Source organism: Oryctolagus cuniculus, chromosome 15, assembly GCF_964237555.1.
Source record: "Oryctolagus cuniculus chromosome 15, mOryCun1.1, whole genome shotgun sequence".
Taxonomy (NCBI): Eukaryota; Metazoa; Chordata; class Mammalia; order Lagomorpha; family Leporidae; genus Oryctolagus; species Oryctolagus cuniculus.
The window spans coordinates 6,809,809-6,832,101 of NC_091446.1; the positions used below are offsets into that span (position 1 = coordinate 6,809,809).

Here is a 22,293-nt window from a genome sequence, read left to right on the forward strand (position 1 = left end):
CTCGGGGCCCGAGATGTTGCATCTCTGCACAGGGCCGAGGGTGCTATCAGTTAGAATTAGTGCTTTTCGTATCGCTCCCAATTTTTAATTTTAAGAAGTCAAGAAGGAGACTGGACTAGTGGTCCCAGCTTCTCCCTTGAAGAAGTCGAAAGAACAGAGGTAAGGTCTGGTCATAGGACGGTGGTGCTGACATACCCCAGCGAGATCTTGGCTTGCCGCTGGCTGTCCCTGTGTACCTGGAGCGCTCAGGCCGCCCCTTGCAGGGCCATAGGCACCTGGGACTCTGTCATTTTTTGGCTGAGCCTGGTCATTGTTCTGACAGCTGCTAGATGTCGTTGCCCTGTGGGTGACACTTCTGCTGGCCTTTGGGGAGTAAGCTCGGCCCCTGAGGACTCTGGGTGTGGCAGGGGCTACCCTCACGCTCTTGGGAGCAGCACTGGGCCCCTTTCTGTCCCCTGGCCTCTGGACCAAAGAAAGGGATCTCTGGCTGGAACAGCCAGGCCAGGAGGCCCTCCTCTGTGTCCACCGGCCCTCTCAGGCCAGCCTCTGGGGCTTTGCTAACCTCTCCAGATCCCCTGTCCACAGCCAGCTGAGAAACTGACACCCTGCTTCTCCAGTTATGCGGGGAGGTCACCTCCCTGGCCTCTCTCTGGCGTAAAACCTTTGAGCGATGTGCTTCTGAGCCATTGCTGCCATGAGGACCACGCTCTCGGCAGCTCGGATACCCGGCTCATTTGGAGACGGCTCGCTGAGTGCCAGGCAGGTCAGCCGGAATTAACGCGCATTTCACTGAAAGAACAGACTTGCCACCCACATCTTCATCCACGTCTGGGCTAGGAGCTGTCCTGGAATTCTAAAGGGAAGGGAGGAGGCTGGGCCACGAGGGCCCCCAGCCTCATTTCAGGTTCTCCTTTGCCTTTGAAGACGCAGAGCTCCTTGGTTTGCTGGCAGCTCATCTGAGGGGCCGTGGCCACTGGGAGCATCCTGGCTGGCGGTGGCAGTCTTGGCCGTCGCTGGGGAGGCTGTGTGCTGCCAGCCGGCTCTCTTTCCTTCTTGCTGTTTTCCAGCCTGGGAGACCGGCTCCGAGGGTCCCAGCGATCTGACCATGAAGCAGTACTGGAGAATGAGCAGGCCTGGGTTCCTATCTACCCTGATGGTGATTGTCTAGTAACCACTGGCCGCCCAGCTGACCAGCTTGCTGCCCTCCGGGGCCCTGGGATTAGGCACGGGATGGTGAATTTCTCCAAGTTAGCCTTTCTCAGAGCAAGGCTGGGTGGGCCGCAGGTGGCCGATCCACACCCCTGCCATGTTCACTCCATCTTGCCAGGTAGCTGCGGAGACTTCTGGCCTGTGAAGGGAACCCTAGAATGTTCCAGAGCCCAAGGGCAGGTGCGCACTTGTGGCCCCACTCCCTCCAGAGGCCCTGTGCCTCCGCAGACGAGGTGATGGTGTGAAGGTGACCCTTCCCCCACGCATGCGTGGGTGCACCTCGTCCCCCTGCGCATGCGTGGGTGCGCCTCATCCCCCTGCGCATGCGTGGGTGCATCTCGTTTGCTCTGTCTGAGAGCAGCCTGGAAGGGACCCGTGCTCTTCATTAACCTCGTGGGAGACGAGTGCGGCTGCCCGGGGACGCCCTGTGGCTGTAGGAATGAGAATCCAGAGGAGAAAGGCCCACGGGCTCTGGTGTTGCATTGGCACCGAGCTCCCGCCCCCGCCCTCCGGCCCTCCAGGGGCTGTTTGGGCGGCCCTGCCCGGGCAGTGGTGATGGCGCCCCTCACAGCTTCAGGCTGGTTTAAGTGGACCTCTAGAGATCCCTGCAGCGGCGCCGAGAAGCCCGGGGAACTCCCGGCCACCTGCAGGCCCTGAGTGGCGGGACCACACAGCGCAGGCTGCAGCGGCCCCGCCGCCCTGCTGCAGAGGGAAGGTTCCCTAGAGCCGCAGTGAATTTTCCCCCAGTCAGTTGGACGTTGCTTTCCTGCTGTCAGCTGGGGAGTGGGACCCTGGGTTCTATGGTTCTGCAGGAACCTGAGCGCCAGAGCAAGCAGGCGGCCCTCGGGAGACAGGGCCTGCCTGCATCTCGGCGGCCGTCGAGGAAGGAGCTTCTGGTTTGTGTTTTGCGTGTTGTCCTTGCTCGCGCTCTCCTCTCTCTCAGGTGCTCCCGGGCTGGTGGCAAGGGGGAGGCAGCGCTGCCCGGTCCCTTCAGGGGAACAGTGTGCCGTCTCCCGTGGAGGGACAGTGGCTGGGATGAAAGAGGGCAGGGGCGCGAGGGAAGACGGGAAGCAGAGAGGCTGTCGCTGGCTGCCCGAGAGCTGCGTGTTGTAATTTTGAGAGATTCACTGGGACACACGCCCGCCCTGCGGGACCACAGTGGAGGAACGCTTGGCCCATCGTTTGGCGATGAGAGTTACTTTTAAGTGCCCAAGGCTGAGAAGGCTACCCCAGAGGCATCTGGGAGCATGCGTGGTGTGCGTGCCGCGGGGGAGAGTTACTGACCACAGGGTCTCTGCGACCACAGGACCTGGGCCATTCTGGTCGTTGGGTTGAATGGGACACCCGGGAGCCACCAGAGTGGCTCCCACGCCCAGGCAGGCCCTCCTGCAGGGGGAGGTGCCAGGCTTGGGAAGGCGGCATCTGGGTTGGCCTGGCTGTGGCAGGCTGCCTGTGTGTCCCGGCAGCGTCTCCCTGCCCCCATCGCCTCTGCTGGAGGCTACCTGCTTCCGCCACAACCCCCAGGCAAGGTGCTGGCCCGAGGGCGAGGCCCTCGCCGTGGATCTATGGCTCCTGCGACCATCATCCTGTCCTGACCTGTCCTGGAGCTCAGACCCCATCAAGGGCTTCCTGACCTGCTCGCCCGCAGGGTTCTGATGGCGTCTGCCCGGGAGGCACGTTCTTGAGCGTAGGGTGGCGTGACAAGCCTCTGCCTGGGCCCACGTGTGCAGCTCTGCCGTGGCTCTGGTGACTTGTGGGTGGGACCACTGCCTCTGCGTGGGGTACAGCGTGTGTGTGTAGGTGTGTACATACACTCTGTTCCACTGACAGCACCCTTGGGCTTCGCACTGTCCAGCTGGTGGCCCAAGCAGGCTTCCTGGCCTCTCTTGGCCTCGTTGTCCCCATCTGTAAAATGAGGCCCTGGCCCTTGCCTCCTGGAGAAACCAGCCGGCCTTGGTGAGCCAGGTTCGCAGGTGCGCGCTTCTGGGAGTGGGCAGTGTCATGGACAAGACGCACCTCTCTGGCAGGAGGGCAAAGGTTAGCAAAGGGGCTCTTCTTCCTGCGGTGCCGGGAGGGGGCAGCCCCAGGCCTGCGCTTCTCCGGAGGCTGGGGCAGTCGCTCCTCTTGGCCTGGGCTCCCCTTTCTGGGTGAACATGGCGTTGACTGACGATACTTGGTTTCCGGCAGCTCCTCTTCAGCCACTTGGAGATGGAGCGTGAGGAACTTCCCACTGGGTTCTGTGTGTTTCCGGATCATCAGACAATCTTGCAAAAGGAAAGCGGGTTCTTCCTGGCTTGGGCTCAGCAGTGATGGTCGTAGGTCAGAGGCCAGGGCTGGGCCCTGAAGCCCACATCCTGGTGAGGGGCACTGCTGTCAGCATTCCTGCACTCCAGCTCACCCCACCCGATGGCACCGAGAAAGCGGCAGGGCTCAGCGGCAAGCTGGCCTCACATCCCGGGTCACTGAGACTCGCAGCACCTTGGAGTGATGGCAGGATGGCAGGTGTGTGTGTGATAGGTGTGTGTGTGTGTGATGTGTGTTAGGTGTATGTGTGTGATGGGTGTGTGTTAGGTGTGTGTGTGTGAGATAGGGGTATGTGTGATAGGTGTGTGTGTAATGGGTGTGTGATGGGGTGTGTGTGTGATAGGTGTGTGTGTGTGATAGGGGTGTGTGTGTGATGGGTGTGTGATAGGTGTGTGTGATGTGTGTGATTGGTGTGTTGTGTGTGATAGGTGTGTGTGATAGGGGTATGTGTGATAGGTGTGTGTGTGATGGGTGTGTGTGTGATAGGTGTGTGTGATTGGTGTGTTGTGTGTGATGGGGTGTGTGTGATAGGTGTGTTGTGTGTGATGGGTGTGTTGTGTGTGATAGGGGGTGTGTGTGATAGGTGTGTGTGTGATGGGTGTGTGTGTGATGGGGGTGTGTGTGTGTGATGGGTGTGTGTGATAGGTGTGTGCGTGTTAGGTATGTGTGATGGGTGTGTCTATGATAGGTGTGTGTGTTGGGTGTGTGTGTGTGATAGGTGTGTGTGTGATAGGTGTGTGTGATGGGTATGTATGTGATAGGTGTGTGTGTTGGGTGTGTGTGTGTGTGATAGGTGTGTGATAGGTATGTGTGTGTGATAGGGGTATGTGTGTGTGAGATAGGGGTGTGTGTGTGTGATGGGTGTGTGATAGGTATGTGTGTGTGATAGGGGTATGTGTGTGTGAGATAGGGGTATGTGTGTGTGATGGGTATGTGTGTGATAGGTGTGTGTGATGGGTGTGTGTGTGTGATGGGTGTGTCTATGATAGGTGTGTGTGTGTGTGTGTGATGGGTGTGTGTGTGATGGTTGTGTCTATGATAGGTGTGTGTGTGTGTGATGGGTGTGTGCACACACGTGCAGAGGACAGAAAGGAGTGGGGACCAGGCAGCTGTCCTGGGAGGCTGCCTGGGACTCTGCTCGCAGGGGGCTCTGGACCCTAAGCAGCCTGCGCTGGTTTCCTGTCTGTTGCCCCTCGTTGCTATTGCCTCCTCCTGGCCCTTTTGACATTTAGGGACATCGTTTATCACCTGGGGATCGGCTATGGGGGGGAGTGGCCCCTTTTCCCCTTCTGCCTAGGGCTTTACCGGGTGTGGGGTCAGCAGGGCATCCCCTCAGGGCCTCTTGCTGGCGTTTCCCTTCCTGTGCTCGGTCCTGGCGTCAGAGAGCAGATTCAGCTCTCTGCATATGTAACAGCGTGACCCCGCGTTGCCCTGCAGGACAGCGGCGCCCCTCTCGGGCAGGACCCAGCCCAGCTCAGGTAAATGCAGAGGGAAGGTGGGCGCCGTGTCCTCCAACAGCTGGTTGGACCCAAGGACAGACCCCTGGAACTCGGGCTCTGGCTTTGATCCCAGAACAAGACAGAACTCCAGGGGAAGCCAGACAGGCACATTTACGGTTGCTCAGCCTTGGGGGTTGGGGTTCTGGGCGTAAGAGTGAGCTAGAGCACGGGCCAGCGCGTGGCGCAGCGGGTTAAACCATCGCTTGCGACGCTGGTGTCCCCTACCGGAGTGCTGGTTCGAATTGGCCTGGGGCTCCCCTGAGCTGCTGGCTGCTCCAGCTGGTGGAAAGGCCAGGCCCAGGGGTGTCCAGCAGTTGCAGTTGGGCCTTCTGACCACGTGGCCCGTGAGGCTCACTGGGGGCTCTTCGGGAACAGAAATTCAGTGGGATTTCTGCTGTCCTGAGTTCTGGAGCTCCTGGTGGTTAGAAGCATGGGCTTTAGAAGACAAGGTTTGACCCTGGCCTTGTGGCTCCTACCACGCGGGAGTTCGCCTATCTGCTCTGGTCTCTGAGTTTAGATGGGAATGCTGGCAGGGCCTGTTTTTGTGGTTAGATGAGGGGCTTGTGGAGGCGAGGGCTTCACAGTCAGGGCCAGCCCCGCGTCTGTCTCAGGTGCACTGTCTCCACTGTCTCCAGCTGTGAGGCCTCCCGGCCTGCTGCCTGCCTTGGGATGTAGGTGCTGTGTGTCCATCTCGCCACACAGTTGGACAGCGGTGAACAAAGCGGAAGAACAGAAAGGGAAAAACTACGCCTATCGGGAAATTCAAAGCGGGTTGAGGTGTGTTCCTGAGAAAGAGGAACAGGGACCGGCCTGGCCAGCCCTTCCGCAGCCTGCACTCGGGCGTCCGATGGGGAGCCGCATCCCCCTGGGCACACAGGGGCCTTGAGCTGAGAGCCTCCGCAGGCTCCCTCTCCTAACCCAGTCCACACAGCGGCCCCTGCGATGGACATCTCGATTCCCATCACGATGCTGAGACTGGCAGTGACCGGCGGGGAGCAGGCCCTGCACCCTGCGGCCCCACCCCCAGCTCCTGGGCGCCTACTCCTAGTCCTAGTCCCGTCTTCCCACTGGGGCCTGGGCATGGCCTGTCCTGTGGAGGAAACAGCACCGTCCTGTCATGGCCTCTTGGCCCAGGAGCTGCCCTAGGGGCTCTCAGGGCATCAGGTGAGGTGGGAGAGCTGGGACTCACGGGGTGAGGAGGAGGCCCACCGGGAGGGTGCCTGGTAGGCAAGAGTCCCAGGCGAGTCTCCCCACCCCCAGCGCCCAGCCAAGCAGAGCTGTTTCCCTCCCGGTGAGATGAAGGTGCAAGGAAGGCCACCTCTTCACCGGCCCCCAGGGCCCCTCCCCTCTGGCTCTGCGGTGGGGCCAGCTGAACCCGGAGAAGCAGAATGTGCCCAGGAATGTCCTTCCACACCCACCACCAGCGGGCATGTGCGCGGCCACTCGCCCTGCCTGGGCACGCTGGGACGTGCCGGCCTTACCCGGCCGGGCTGCTGCCTCACCCTCGCCCCCGCAGCACTGCGGTGGCCAGCACAGGCCAGGGACCTCCCCTTCCCTGCATTCCTGGGACTTCTGCTCTCAGCACCTGTGCGTGGGGGACAGGGAGGGCGTGAATGGTTCTCCCAGGGCTGCTCCCGCCTGGGGCTGCTCACGGAAATGGGAGCCCCTCCTTCCCCTTGGTGCACCCCGGCACCATGAGGTCCTCTGAGTCAGGCACAGCCATGATCTCATTCAGCCCCCTTCAGCCCCGGGGGGGCCATTTCACACACCCATTTTACAGAAGCAGATTGCAGAATGTGCCTAAGGAAACACAAGTCCTCTGAGGGCAGGAGTGCACCCCAGCAGATGACCTTCCCCCTCATCCATGCAGGGGGCACACCAGCCACTGCAGGGGTGTGGAGTGCTCTCTAAGGAGGTTTTGGGGGTACACGGCTGGTCATTTTGGCTGGGCTGTGAGATGTGAAGACTTTCTCAACAGGGGGAGAGAGTTGTTTTCTTTCTTTAAAGATTTATTTTTATTTGCTTGAAAGGTAGAGTTACAAAGGGAGAGAGGCAGAGGCAGGGTCTGCTGTCCGCTGATTCTCTCTTTAAGTAGCCACAACGGCCTGGGCTGGGCGAGACCAAAACCAGGAGCCAGGGGCTTCTTCCAGGTCTTCCACGTGGGTGCAAGGACCCGAGCACTTGGGCCGTTTTCTGCTTTCTCAGGCCATTAGCAGGGAGCTGGATTGGAAATGGAGCAGCCAAAACTCGAACCATTGTCCATGTGGGGTGCCGGCGCTGCAGGGGGCGACTTAATCTGCCACACCATAGCACTGACCCCTAGGGAGGGGTTTTGGGGAGGGTGGCTAAGGATGGCACCTCACAGGAGCCTTCAGAGGCCCATAGGTGAGGCACGAGTGGGGCTTCCATGCTGGGCAGTGCCTTTGGCCCTGAGGTGAGGCGCTGGCTGTTCTCTGCAGCCCTGGGGACATGCAGAGCTGAGAGGCCTGGGGGCCAGCCACTCTGCCCGTGGGGTCAGGAGCGAGAGATAGGGTCAGGCCCGGAGGTGGCCGTGTGGAGCCACTGTGGTCCGTGGCACTGATGGGATTCAGATCCACAGGCCTCAAGTCACGTCAGAGCTGATCTTGGTCAGTACCTTTCAGGACAGGACGTTCCCAGGACACACCCAGCAGCCAGCTGCCACATCCCTCAGGCCCGCCCTGGACACCCTGGGGCTGGGAGGCATTTGCTTTGCTCCCACGGCCTGCAGGCTGGGACGCAGGCAGCATGGGTGGCCCCTGGGGCTGCACCTTCTCAGAACGGAGGCCAGAGAGGGGCAGCTTGGGCCCAGGGTCCCCTAGAGGCCTGTGCAGACCCGTGTCTAGTTTGGCCCTCCCCAGTGGGAGGGGGGCACTTCGCCAGCCGGAAAGGGCAGCCCGGGAAGGGTTGTGGAGCCTGACTGCTTCTGGAGTTTTCCATCCTGGGGCCTGTTTGGGCAGATGAAGCTTCCGCAGTGTTTGCCTGCCTGGGCTTTATGGCCTGAATTATTGTTGAGAGGAGAGAGGCATTCCCCTCCCCCGAGCTGAAGGGCGGCCTACCTGGATCTGACCCTTTGACCTTGGTCTCTGTGTCTCCTCTGTTCTGCAGGTGCCCAGGTGTGGCAGTGTGACAGGTGCAGTTGGGCTCCCTAGCACCTGTCTTCAGTGTGTGTTGGAGTGTGCCCGTGGCTACCAAGGCCACTCGCAGACAGCAGGGAGCCGTGGTGGCGGGTGGGGCCAGGCAGCTGCTCCAAGTGGCTGGCGCTAGCAGGCACCGTCTGAGGCTGCAGGCCCCAAGCAGCCCCCACGCTGGGCTGTGCCGCCCAGGTCACCCAGCAGAGCTCCTCGAGGCCCTAGACCAGCTCGGGGTGGGGGTGGGGGGGCTGGGGGCTGGGAGGGCATGGCTGGTTCCTAGGGGTCTCCCCCTCCTGTGTCCTGAGACTGCCCGAGGGCCGTGAGAGCAGGCGGCCTGCAGATGCTGCCCAGGTGTGATCAGCTGGCCGTTCCGGGCTGTCCCTTCAGGGCTGTCCCCTAACCCCCCAGGCCATCCCGTCCCGCGCTTGTGGGAGACTCGAGTTTCATTGACAGTTGTTAGGAACTTGGGGCTGGTGGGGTTTCTCTGGCCGCGCAGTTTTACAAAGTGCCATCTGAAAAATTCAGAAGCTGTGTTCCTGCCAGCCCGGTGAAGGGGAAGGGAGACTTTGGTGGGGAGACATCAAAAACTCTTAATAAGGAGCGGGGGGGGGGGGGGGGCTTCTTTTCTGGAAAACCCCAGTGACTGAGTAAGATTTTGTTCTTTTCTTCATTTTCAACTCCGTGCGTTCTGCTTCTTAAACACCATGCACACACACTCGCACACTCACACGGGTGCACACACGCAGGGGTGGGCGTGCACACACGCAGGGGTGGGTAGGTGGGCTTATTCCATTCTCGGATGCTACAGTCATCCATTCTCGGATGCTACAGTCAGGACAGTATACTGTCACTCCCGCCTCCACCTCCCCTCCCCCACGCCTTCAGGCGAACTGCTTATTCCTTGTGCTCCTCAGAGTTCCTTTTTAGAAACCCCAGCAAACAGGAGTTTCTATTCTTATTTTTCCCTCGGTTCTCGTCCAGGCCTCTTTGCAGCTGGCTGGTAGCTGTGGGCCATGGATGTGCTCTGTGATGGGGGCGAGCTGCCATGACCCCCTCCCCCGGTGGCCCCTGTGCTGTTTCCAGTCTTGTTTGGCCATTGAGTGGCAGGTGCACACTCAGGTTCGGGCTGGGGCCCATCCATCTTCCCAGGTGTGCTCCCACTGGTGGCGTGGCCACTCGGCCGCGCCCGCCACCCTGCAGGACGCTGCCGCAGGGGGAGCCCCAGGCAGCTGTGCCTGAGGTGGGCTCCTCCTCACCCTTGCCACGCAGGCCTGCCGGACAGGTGAGTCACTGTGGTTGGCTCTCTCCCCGTCAGCTGATTTCCCATGTGCTGCTTTGTGTTCTTTTCCTTTCTCCCTTTAAGAGCATTGAGTTGTGTATTGGTTGAGTGGATGTTCAGGAGGTGAGCGTTTCTGGTTTGAGTCTTTCATTTGTTCTTTGTTTTCTGACCTCGCGTCTGGCATTGCCGAGCTTTTCTGAGTGAGAGCTTAGCCTGCCACACGTTTCACCCGCGTGAGCGCGTGGTCTGTAGGACACGTCAGGCTCTTTCAACTGCTGGCCCAGCTGCTGGGGTTTTCACCTCCGCAGAAGGAACCTGCTGTGGGGAGCCAGCACCCCCAGCCCCAGCCCCGGAAGCCGTTCCTCTGCCTTCTGCCTCTGCGGGGTCCCCTCTGCCGGCCACCTTGCAGCAGTTGGAATCGCACTGTGTGGGCTGTCTCGCCTCGCATACTGCCTCCAAGGTGCACCCGAGCCGTAGCGCCGAGTGGCGCTGGTCTCGGTATGGCCGCGGGTAACCGTTGTGTCTGTTCACCAGCCGCCGGGATTCGGGTCGCTGCTGCTCTCTGGATGCGACGCCCAGTGCTGCTGCGAACCCTGGGCCAGGTTCTGGAGGACGCGAGCTTCTGTTTCTTCAGGCGCAGGCGCTGGTGGGCCAGGGGAGTTTGAGAAGCTGCAGGGCTGTTTGCCTGGGGGCGACACGGTCCCCCCCACCAGTGCTTCTGCCTCTTTCGGCATGTGTGTATTTTTATCGAATTTGTTAATTATAATTATTTCTTGGATTTTTAATTAGAAACATCTTTCTAACCCGAGATTATAAAGCGGTTCTCTTGTTTCCTTCTGGAACTTCTCTGGATTGATACTGCAGTCTCTACTCTGTGTGCAGTTTATCGGGTGTAGCGTGAGACTGTGTCTGTTGAGAGCCCTGTCTTGTGTTCTCTGCTTCGGTTCTACCTTCAGCATCTGCTGCCTTGGGTCGACTTCGGAACAGTCTCTGCACTGTCCTTGGTACCTGTGTGTCCACACGTCCCCGTGTACCTTCACTACTGAGGTTTTCGCCAACGCGGTGGTGTGGGCTCATCGGGCAGGGTCAGTGCCTGTTGGTCTTCACAGAGCTCTCCCGAATAAGCCCACCTGTCCATTTTTCCATTAAGGATTTGAAAAGAGACTGGAAGTAGCTGCTTAGATGGGGCTCGGATTTGGCTTGCTAGGGAGGATTTGTGTCCCCCTGGGGCTGAGGCTTCCCGTCTAGGACGCAGGGTGCCTTTCTGCGCACGTGGCCCCACGTTGCTGTACTTTTAGGTCTTCTTCCGATGCTTTTGCCAGTTCTTGTAAATTTCTTCCTAGAGATTTGCTCTTTGGTGTCGTGGGCCCCCCTTCCCACTCGGAAGGCAGATTTCCACAGACAGGGCAGCTGGGCGTAGCTCGCAGAGACCTCTGCTATGCCTCATGGCTTCGTCCCCAGTCAGCCAAGGCACAGACTTGAGCCCAAGCGCGGCTGGGGTGGGGGCACGGCTCAGGTTACCTGAAGACCCTCTGTGAGTGGTTTCAGGTCACTTAACCTCCCGACAGGGATGTGGCTTTGTGCAGAGGAGAAACGGAGGCCCAGAAGGTGGACGGGGCTTGAAGGCTGCCGTGGGCACGCTCTGGCTGGGGGCTGCGAGTTGGCCGTCCGTGGTGCACGCCACCAGCCGTGTGCACCCAGGATGGGGTGCTGAAACCGGCCGGGGGTGCTCCCTTTCCGGTGGGTGCTCTTTCTCGGGGTGCCTGCCCTGGAAGCCCCCATCTGGAAGGGAGATGTGTACTGCTGGGGCGGAACCCGGAGGGCGCCCTGCTCAGCAGTCCTGTGGCAGCTGAACGCCGGCCGCTGCCCACCGCAAGGCCTGCTGAGCTGTCTCCGAGTCCACGCGCGCACTGCCGGCCCCGCCAGAGCCCTGTGTGCTTTGGAAAGGCCCCTCGACTTTGTCAGGCAAAGAATTCTCTTCACGCCAAGCTGCGAGTGAGGAGGTTTCACAAGCCCCATTCGGAGTGTGTGCTGGCCGGAACGCACACCGCAGAAGCAAAATGTTTGTTTTCCGATTGTGAGGGCGCCAGGAGGCCCTCTGGCGTCCGCCCTGCTCTGTGTCGGCCATCTGCCGTGCAGGGGCCCGGTGCAGAAACAGCGTCCACCAGCGCGGGGCGGGGGGGGGGGGGGGCTCTGGGCCTCCAAGGCCTGTTCCTGTTCACAGCAGCTCAGGGTGCAGGCCTCAGGACCACAGGGCCGCACACAGCGGCTGAGCCAGGGCCCCCACTGCGAGCAGTCCCTGAGTCAGGTGCTGGCGTGCAGGGCTGCACTGGAGAGGGGATCCAGGAGCCTGCTTCCAGGAGTGATCTAAGCTGGAGTTTAGTGGGCAGGAGTTTACCGGGGGGTAAGGGAGAAGTGGCCATGGTGGTCAGGACGGTACTGACCCAAGCTTGGCAGCAGAGGCTGGGAGGGTTTGCCGTGGAAGGAGCTGTAGCATGCTTGGGGAGCAGTGCCGGGCAGCTGGGGACATGGGGGCAGAGCCCTGATGGCAAGGGGCCTCTGGGAGGCTGACCCACGGGTGCTGTCCAGGCTCTGGTCCGCACGGAGGGATGGCCCACTGAGCGCCAATCCAGGGACCCCTTGCATCTCCCAAGGTCATCTGGGTTCACTTTCAGGGTCCCTGTTAGGAGCCCCCTGGACAACTGGGGACACAGGGACTGCTGGGACCTAGTTCTGCCCTTCTTGGGGCAGGCTGTGTCCAGGAGCGACTTCCCCTCCTGTCTCCAGACCGCAGGTCATTCTCCCCATCGGCCTCGGCCCTCCTGGACCTGGGCCTCCAGTTGCCAGAGGCCGGGCCACACTGTGTATGCACGTGAAGGGCAGCTCCTGAGGCCAGCCGAGCAGGGAGCCCCGACCTGGGTGTTGCCCCTCCCCAGGTCACTCTGAGGGGCCCTGGCCTGGCCACCACACAGTGCACCTGGCCCTGCCCCCCGTGGACCGCCCAGACCTGCAGAAATGTCCGAGACCTGGAGCAATTCATGTTCTCTGACTCTGCTTCCTCATTTGCAAGAAAGGGCGAGTGACCAGCCTGAGCCGAGACCGACCCCCAGACCAGCCCCTCCCTGGCTTGGCCACACCTGCAGCATTCTGCAGAGGGGAGCCGAGGCGGCAGCACTGGACAGGCAGGGACCCCGCCCCCATGATTTTCCAGAGCCAGGCTTCCCCCGAGGCCCCCCAACCCTCATGTGCTTCCAGAACCTGAGGTAGGGAAGTGCCTTGATCCAGGGACAGACCAGGGTGCTCGCAGGCCTGGGCCGCCTGGCTTCCCCTGTGAGCGTCGCGGCTGGCGCAGTGGCCTGCAGCATCAGTGTCCCATATGAGCTCCGGTGCACATCCCAGCTGCTCCACTTCCAGTCCAGCTAAAAATTTATTTCTTTGAGAGACAGAAAGGTCTTCATCGGCTGGTTCACTCCCCCAGTGGCCACGACAGCCAGAGCTGGGCTGATCTGAAGCCAGGAGCCAGGAGCTTCCTCCAGGTCTCCCACCTGAGTGCAGGGGCCCAAGCACTTGGGCCATCCTCCACTGCTTTCTCAGGCCACCAGAGGGAGCTGGATCGGAAGAGGGCAGCTGGGACACAGCCCAGATACCGGCGCCACAGGTGGAGGCTTAGCCCACGATGCCAGGGCCCCGGCACAGCAGGGAGCCCCCTCCACCTGCTGCAGGCAGCTTGGGGAAGAGAATCCCCACCCCGTGCCCCTCTGGCCCCTGCTGCCTGTGAGTACAGCTTCATGCAAATGTTGGTTTACCAGAGATGGATTGAAGGTAGGCCAGAATACGCCTGTGCCTTTTTTTCCCCCCAGTTAAAAATAAACCACCCCTAGGAAACCACATGCCTGCTGTCTTGGTAGCTTCTGTGCCAGCTTCAGCAGAAATCAGACTTCGAGAACTTCCGGGCCATTAGCCACCCGTTCTCATGGCCTGGTGTTCTCCTGATACTTGGAGAATTCCAGTCTCGAGGAAACGCCTTGGCCCGGCCAGGGCCTGGGCTGTTCATCCTGGCCTGCCGATGCCTTGCGGCTGGCTCCCTAAAAACCTCCTAACCATGAGGTCCGTGGGAGTCTAAAAAGAAGGAAAGCAGGTTTGCCACCTTGAAGAGCAATGGCTGGAGGCGAAGGGGCCCCTGTCTGGAAGGGCGGCACCCAGCGCCGGGGTGTGTGCAGGTAGGTGCTGGCTGCTCCAGGAGTGGCGTGGCCAACAGCCACCACCCCCAGCAAACACGAGGCAGCAGTGCCCAGGGTGGGACTCCTGGCAGGGCCTGGCGGTCAGAGTCTGCCCAGGGCTTGCTCTTCCTGTTCTGGAAGGGACATCCTGCTGAGCAGGTGTGTAAGGGAGGGGGTGCTGTGCCCTGGGGGCCTGTGATGGTGCCGGACCGAGGGGAGGCTTCCAGGAGACGCTGTGTGGAGGCAGGAAGGCCCACGGGACTGGGCACCGCAGGGGCTGCCCTGGCGAGGGGGCCGTCAGGAGCTCAACGAGGGCTCTTTGTGGCCAGGGTGACAACAGCTCCAGGATCTTGTGGTCCCTGCAGTGGCCAGCAAAGCAGCCGGGTGAGGACACAGGGTGGGAGGCCCACAGGGCAACAGCGTGGTCCTTGCGGCTCCAGACCTCGGCCGCCTCCTCCCAGCCTCTCGGGCTCGGGGGCCGGGGAGGGAGAGGAACACGTTTCTCTGGGGAAAACCAGGGAGGAGGGGAGCGGCCGCCGCACCCTCAGCCCTCAGAGCCCCCTGCGGCCAGCCGGCCAGCCTTGGCCCTGCCCCAGTTCCCCAGGCCTGCGTGTGGGGACGCACTCCTGGCCAGATCCTGTGGTTTCCCCTGCCCCGCCCAGTCCTCGCCCTTCCTGGCCCTGGAGTGGGTTTTGGATGAAACCCGGGGTGAAGTTGAGCACCGAGGATGTTCCCGGTGTGGGACGGCTCCCTCCTGCTGGCTCGCCTGGCGGGGCCGCGGGGCCCGTGCTGAAGGGCCGACGCTCTGCCAGCCGGGGCGTGGGGCTGCGTCCCTGGTTTTCAGCTTGCACCCAGAAAGCAAGGCCCAGGCCACCTGTGGCTCTGTCCTTAGGGACCAGGCAGGGGCCTCCTGAGCAGGATGGTGCAGAATAGGGGCCAGAGGGGAGGCGGGGTGGGCACAGAGCACCCGGCAGGCCACTGGGGACAAGTGCGTGGCCAGTGAGGGAAACGCGCCACTCCACAGTGGAGCAGGCCCCACTGCCTGCCTCTTGCAGACACTGGGGCGGTTCTGATGGTTGCCTCGGGGCTCTAGCCCAAGGCCGCCTGGTCAGTTCCCACTGAGCTCTGTCGGGCTGGGGCTGGTTTCAGTGGACCAGGAGCCTGCGAGGGAGACGCTCGGTCCTGGAGCAGCATTTCACCTTGCAAGGACGCGTCCCTGTGGCCCCAGAACCTCTCCACACTGCAGCTTTCCCCACACTCCGCGGAGGGCACACCGGCCTCCAACAGGCCCAGGCAGCGTCCCTCCTGGGAACACCCTGTGTTGCAGGAGGCTGGGTGGGAGCCTGCCCCCGCGGCATGGTGGGCACCAGCAGCGACAGGCTGGACGGGGTCCGGGCAGAGCGGTGGCTGACACATTCCTGCCGGTAGGCGGCACGTTCATGTGGGGCTCTTGGTTTTCACTGTGGCAGAAACAGTAGCGTGGGAGTCCACAGAGGTTTCAAGGGGACACGCGGCTCTGCAGGGGAACAGGGAGCCTCTGAGGTGCCTCTGAGGAACACTGGGGTTCAGCAGGGGTCTGTTGGGGAACACTGAGGGTCTGTGCCATCTTGTGGTTTGCTTGTGATGAAATTTGCCAGCCCAACCTTGTAACTCTCAGCTGGCCACACAGCAGGAAGGGGGCGGCCTGGGTGCCCTTGGCCCCCCTGTCCTGACCTCCAGGTCAGAGCCCAGGGGTTGGAGAGTCTGGTCTGCAGCGTGCTGCCTTGTGCAGGGCAGTCTGGACCTGCAGCAGCCTGTCTGGCCTCGCTCTGTCCAGGGCGCACTGGAGGCCAAGGCTGCCCGTCTCCACAGGGTCCAGGGAGCAGGGTGTTCCGTGCCTGCTGTGGTGGGCACTGCCCAACCTGGGTCTTGGTCAGTTCCCGCCGCTGTAGCCAAGTGCCTCAGGGGGCTGACTGGCAGCAACAGAAGGAGTCCAGGGTCAAGGTGCCGGCAGGTGGTGTCTGCGAGGGCCAGCAGAGGGGGCAGCTCCTCAGTCCTTGCAGGCACGAGGCTTGTAGAGGCCCCAGACCGTTCCTGAGGGAGGGGTCTTCATGCCGTGATCGCCCCAGAGGCCCCCATTCTCACTGCTGCCCCAGCCGGGAACGCAGCCTGAACACCAGGAGTGTCTGGGTATTTGCTGTCTCGCTGGCCGTAAGGCTGGGCTCCTGCCCCTGCACCTTTTACCACTGACCACAAGAGACAGGGCAGGAAGCCGGGGTGGGCAGCAGGGCTCGGGGGCAAGCACAGGACATTTTCTGTTGGGGTTTCTCCCGGGGCTTCCTGTCCTGTTTCACAGGGCAGCTCACGGGAACCGCGACGCGGGCCTAGGAGCTGGGCGTGCTTGGGTGAGCAGACGAGGCCGGCACTCCTGGCTCTCGTCACCCACCTGGCCCCGATGCCAGCCATCCTGTGGACACTGGGCAGACAGAACTTGATTGTTCACATTTGTTATATCTGTGGGTTATTTTTTAAAAAGATTTATTTATTTGAAAGGCAGAGTGAGGGGTTGGGGGAGAGACAGAAAAAAAAAATCTTCCATGCACTGGTTCACTCTACAAGTAGCAGCAATGGCCAGGGCTAGATTAGGCTGAAGCCAGGAGCCTGGAACTCCATCCGGGTCTCCTATGTCGGCTGCAAGGGCCCAAGTACCTTGCTGTCCCAGGTGCCTGGCAGAGCAGCTCCGTGGGCACTCTGATACGGGGTGCCCATGTGGCGAGCTGCGGCTCAACCTGCTGTGCCGCGCTGCCCACCCCTTCCCAGTCATTCCTGCACACCACAGCTCCCGTACAGGTGCACTCGGACAGCCAGACTTCTACGTCACTCATGCCCCTTGGCCTCACCCTTGGGCTGCCTCTGTCTGGGGCAGCTTGCCCAGTAGGGCCAGGAACATAGGGTGCCCTCAGTTTGCTGCCCTGGCTCTAGTCAAGAGTGTTTGGAGGGTGAAGGGGCCTTCGCCTCACCGAGCATGGGGTGCACTTCCAGGCACGGCTGGTCCTTCTAAGCCTGCTCTGGGAGTGTCCAGGGCCTGGGGCTGGGGGCTCTTCTACGTGAGGCGCCACCTCTCACTCTGCTGGGGTCGGGGGCAGTGGAGGTCGTGCTGTGTGAACACTGGGGCTGGGCTGGATTCCTTCCAGCTCCCTGTGGGGCCAGCTGCAGGACCCCGGGCTCCCTGTGAGCCTGAGCCTGCATCTCCAGTCTGCCTGGGGTCCAGCCCCATCTCCCCACTAACCAGAAGATTCCACGGGAAGCCAGCTTGACAGCTGGTTTCCGCATGGAGGGCCCTCCGCAGGCACAGCCACTCTCCAGAAAGCACACCTTGCAGTTCCCGGTCACCGGGCCCGGCAGCCCTGGCCCACGTCTTGATTTCAAAGCCACACAGACACTGCGACCTGTGAAAGCGCCGGGGCCCTCAGACGGGTCTGTGGTCTCTGTTGGCAGGTGTGCTGCGTGGCACGTGGCAGGTGCTCCATTCGAGTTCCCGTGTGCGAGGAAGCTACCCCCGTGCATAGCCCCACTGTCCCCTTTCAGAGGGGGCTGCGGGCCCACCCCCTTCTCTGGCCGATCGGCACCCATCCCATATCAGGGCCGGCACAGGAGCAGCTCCCTGGATGGCTGGGACAGGCCCCGGGGCAGAGGTGTCCGCCTGGGCGTGCAGTGCAGTCTGGCCACGTGTCATCTTTACCCAGCCCCCTTCTCGCGAGGCTGGCGCTGTGTGTCTGCGTGTCCACGGCTGCCACGTTGCACCTGACCCCATGTCTGAAAGCACGTGTGTGAGGGGTGGAGGTTCTCTCTTCTCCATCTCCCAGCGTGACTGGAACATCCGTGCTGCTGGAGTGTCATGCACACCTTGAACTGTGTTAAGATGAAAGTCCTAGAGCAGAACTCGCCCGAGCGAGCCTGCTTCCCGTGGCCTCCCCAGGACCAGGTGTTCGGGGAGGAGCTGAGTTTTGCCTTTCTCATCCCCCCTCCTGGGGGGTGGGGGGGGCATCCATGGCCTTGCGGGGAGGTGGTGCCAGGAGGGCGCAGGCCCTTGGTGACCAGTGTGTGTCCTCCACAGAACGGGCAGGCCTTCAGCAGCCTCTGCTGCCTGAGTGCGGGCGTGGACGACTGCGGCCCCCAGAGCCCCTTCGCCCTGCACGTCGGCAGCACCCGGTCCTGGGCCACCCTGCTCTCGGCGTCCGGCCCGGGTGGCAGGACCCCCGCCGGTACCCCGGTGCCCGAGCCTCTCCCCTCCTCCTCGGACGACCCCCTCGCCTGCCAGGAGGACGCGTGCTGCGAGGAGTCGGACAGCTGCGCCCCTGATGACGACGGCAGGAGACCGGAGCCGGCCGCAGCCTGGCGGGACCGCGGGGCCGCGGGGCACAGCCTCTGCTCCCTGGATGGCGAGCTGGACATCGAACAGATAGAGAACAACTGAGGGGCCTGGCCCCAGGGGGGTGGGCGTGTGTCCGAACCCCCCAGCCTCCCTCTGGGCACCAGGTGGGCGTGGGGCCTGCTCAAGTCCTCCCAGGGAGAGGGCCTCGGGCCCCATGACAGCCGACCTGGCCCCACGCGCGGCGGACCGCGTCAGCCTCTCACCAGCTACTCCAGCACACGGAACTACTGTAGCCCCTCGAGCAGCTTTCTGGTTGGGGTCCTTTCCTCCTTGTCCTCGTGGGATGTCAAGCAGTCACTTCCCAGCAGAGCTGGGTGCCGTCCGCCTCCCCGGCTGGGGCCGTCGGCGGGCCTGGGCCCCCGCGGCCACGCTCGGGTCCGCTGTGGGGGGTCCACTGTGGGGGTCCGCCTGCAGCTCCGTTCACTCAGCTTGTTCCGTGCCTTCTCTCCCAGGCCTCCCTGCTCAGCCGTGGGAAGGTTCGGGAGACGCTTCCTTCTGTAGCGACAGCAGAACCGTTTGGCCTTAATTCCACGTGGGGGAGGCCGAGGCCCTCCAGAGGGGAAGCCCACGTCCAGATGCTTGGGGCCCAGGGAACACCAGTGGGGAGGTGCTTGGTAGCGCCTGTCCACGTCGGGCGGGGCCGCGCTCGCCTCCCTGGCTCCCCGGCTCCATTACTTCGGGGCTGCCTTGGCGGGGCTGGCAGACGGTGCCCAAGTGTGGAGGTGGCACCGTGGCAGGGCGACCTCTCGCACGTGTCCTCGGGACGAGCCGTGACCGGGTGCACACGGCGCAGCCCTGTGCAGTGGGAAGGGCACACCGGCTGCCCTGCGGCCTGGGGTGGGGGCCGCCGCGCCCCCGCGGAACTCCCAGCGCTGGGCGCACGCTCAGGGGCCCTGCTGCACGCCAGATGGGCGCGTTCTTGTCCCCCAAGGGAGCTCAGTCCCCCAGGCCACCTCCCTGCTCAGGCCCTGCCTGAGCATAGCTTGAGTCACACCCGCACCCTCCCAGCCCTTCCCTCATGGCATCTCCGGGGGCCCCCACGGACACACAGCTGTGCTCCCTGAGCCCCTGACTCCCGGCGAAGTGGGCATCTTCCGCAGACGTGAGCGGCGGGCAGGCGACAGGCAGCTGGTGTGTTCTAGCTCACTGATGCGCGGTTGAGGCGCCTTTGTCGTCACCTGTGTTGCTCGTGTCCCGTGGGTGGCCAGCACCCGCTCCTGCAGGTCGGCTCCAGGAGGCTCTCGCCGCCTTTCTCCTGAAGGCAGAGTCATCCTGGCGCCCCTGGCCGAGCCACACCTTCTCCCTCAGGCCAGGGCTGGCTCCCGCCGTGACTCGGGGGTGGCGCTTCTACTGAGGTCAGCCCGTGGGTGGGGAACCAGCCCCAGTTGGCCACTGGACCACCCAGGGCTCGGGACCTGGAGAACCAAACCAGAAGGCTGGCAGTCGTGGGTCTCACCGGACCCCTGCCTGGGGGTCATGGAGGCCAAGGGTTCTGTGAGCGGGAGCCCTAGGAGAGGGAGGGCTGGCACCTGGAGTGGCCGCACGGGGGACACAGAGCCTAGCACAGACCTCCCTGTGGACGGTGGCGGCACGGTCCCTTCCGCCCTACGCCCCAGCCAGGGAGGGAGGGCAGGGCCAGCCTAGGCCCGGTGAAGAGTCCTCCCGGGCTGCAACGTGGGTCCCCGTCCCCCTACCCCCAGGCCGGCCCCGGGGCCCTGACGGGCGGAAGCGAGCCAGGCCCAAGGTGGGCTCAGCCCTTCCCACGCGCTCAGAACTCTGGCCGGGCCCCCAGCTCAGCGGCACAGCGACTGCTCGGAGAAGGCGGCTTTCGCTGGGCGAGCACAGGACCTACCAGAAGGGGCCGCCCCACCGCCCAGACGCCAGTCCATGACCCCTTGAAGGGAGGGTCCCCAGGAGCCTCTCCCTGCCCCCACAGCTGTCCCCATGGGGCGGGGGCCCTCCCCACCAGCACAGCGGCTCCTGCTGACGGCAGCGGCGGGAGCCTCATTTTTGTCGGGGCCCTGCCCGTGCTCGCTGCCTCTGGGTGAGACTGAGGAAGCGGGTGCCCACGCCGGCCCTTGCCCAGGGGCCCTGACGCCCAGGAGGGGGTCAGGGCTCTGGGAGAGCAGGGTGGGGATGAGGGGCTTCCGGTCACATGGCCTCCCCACTCCCGTCGAGCCGCGCGGGCTCAGGGCCACGCCTCGCCGTTTACAGGATCACAACCCTCTTGCCTTACTCGCGGGCCTGCAGGGAGCTTGCCCCCACCACACATGCGCACTCACTCTCGGAAAGCCTTACTTTTCAACACGATTTTTTGTAGCAGGAAACGTTTTGTGAATTTGTACGCTGAAAGAAAGTTTAAATGAAGGGAAGTTCAAGGTAAAAAGGAAACAAACGGCAGTTTCCCGACGGGCCTCCCGGCGTAGGGCTGCGCCAGCCTCGCTGCCGCCGCCCTGGCACCTGTGCCTGTCCCCGCTGAGCAGCGTGGAAGCCACGCGTGTTCTGTGGCCCCGCGCGGGCAGTGGTGCCGCCCTTGCCACCAGCACCCACTCGCCGACCCCGCGGGGAGCCAGTCAGAGGAAACCAGGCCTCTGAGGAGGAGAGAGGCCTTAGTTGGTCTTTTTTTTTTTTTTTTTTTTAAAGGAGGTTGCAGATGGCAGTGGAGGTCTCGTACCCTAGGTAGGATAGTCCGCCCCTCTAGCGTAGTCTCGGGCAAATGAATTGTGTGTTCAGCGCGTGGGGAGACGTCCTGGGCTCGGTGGCAGAGGGCACGCAGGCGGTCGCCGGCTCGGGCGCGCGTTGCCGAGCCCAGCTTGGGGGCTCGGGTGCTGTTGCAGAGCCTCAGGAAGTGTGGCGACCGGACGTGGCACTGTGGCCTGCGTGCCGAGGGCGCCGGGGCTGCGTCCCACCCACGCCCCACCGCGGCCGGCCCCCTGCACGCAGGCCACGACTGTCTTGCACTAGAGCCGCTCTCGTCTCTCAGGAATTTGCTTGTTACTTTTACTGTGTAAATAAAGCTTCCTGGTTCGGTACCCAGCTGGAGCCGGTGGTTTTGTTGGGTGCGGTGACCTGGCAGGCCCACGCCCGCCCACAGCAGCACGGGCTCTGCGCCGGGACGGCGTGGACTGGGGCTTCCGGCCCCTCCAGTCCGTGGGAGCCCCTGCGGAGGCAAGAGCTGCCCAAGCCCGCTGTGGACGGGGGTCCCTCAGCCGGGGGCCAGGGACCTTGTGACAGGGGAGGGCCGGGTCAGCCCAGAAGCCAAGCCACGCTCCGGGCCTCGCCCCTAAGAAGGACCCAGCGTGATCTCCCACTGACTACCCTCTGGGGTAGCCACTGAGACCACCAGCTCAGCTGCGCTGCTGGGACCGCCCTCCACGGCGAGCAGGGGGGCCAAGGGTGCACATGCAGGGGTTCAGTCCCCAACCCTGCCGTCTGCCCACGGATTTGGCACGGCACAGCTCCGTCCAGGAGCCCTCCGGGAGTGAGGCCTGGGGGCACTTGCTTCTGACTCCAGGTTTGTTTTTCCTTTAGGCACCAGATCTTTCAAACAAAATGGTCTGGGGGCCAGTTCCAGAAGCGGTGAGCAAGGCTGTGCGTCCTGAGCCTCCCGTGGGCGACCATGATCCCAGGCTGGCACAGCCCCCGTCCTCAGCCCCCCCCTGCCACCCACGCCTGCGGGGCACTGGCGGGCAGAGGCCGGGCGGCCTGACTCTGGCTCATGCAGGGAGTCCCTGGAAAGGCAGCCAGGAGGAAATCCGGCAACAGGAGTGGCGCTGGCTCCGAGTGCCCTGGGCTGCTTTCTGCACTTCAGAGTTCCCACGGCAGTGGACTGCTGTTTTTTGTTTTTTTTTTTTTTTTTTTTTTTGGCCAGAGTTAGTGTGAGAGACAGAGAGAAAGGTCTTCCTTCTGTTGGTTCACTCCCCAAATGGCTGCTACGGCCAGCGCTGCGCTGATCTGAAGCCAGGAGCCAGGTGCTTCTTCCGGTCTCCCATGCAGGTGCAGGGTCCAAGCACTTGGCCATCCTCCACTGCCCTCCCGGGCCACAGCAGAGAGCTGGCCTGGAAGAGGAGCAGCCGGGACAGAACCCAGTGCCCCAACTGGGACTAGAACCCGGGGTACCGGCGCCGTAGGTGGAGGATTAGCCTAGTGAGCCGCGGCGCCAGCCTGGACTGCTTTAACCTTAAAAGAATGAATAAATAAAAGCCAGGTGCCCAGT

General features: G+C 62.7%; 1 protein-coding gene across 1 annotated transcript in view; it reads left to right on the forward strand.

The window, feature by feature from the left end:
- The window catches only part of FAM53B (family with sequence similarity 53 member B), a 73,903-nt gene extending 52,794 nt beyond the window's left edge, over positions 1-21,109 (forward strand). The window contains exon 4 of the mRNA XM_017338086.3: positions 17,760-21,109. Within this exon, the coding sequence (XP_017193575.2) occupies positions 17,760-18,119 (360 nt within the window). The 3' untranslated portion in view covers positions 18,120-21,109. The remainder of the gene's footprint in view (positions 1-17,759) is intronic.
- The last annotated feature ends 1,184 nt before the right edge of the window (positions 21,110-22,293 follow it).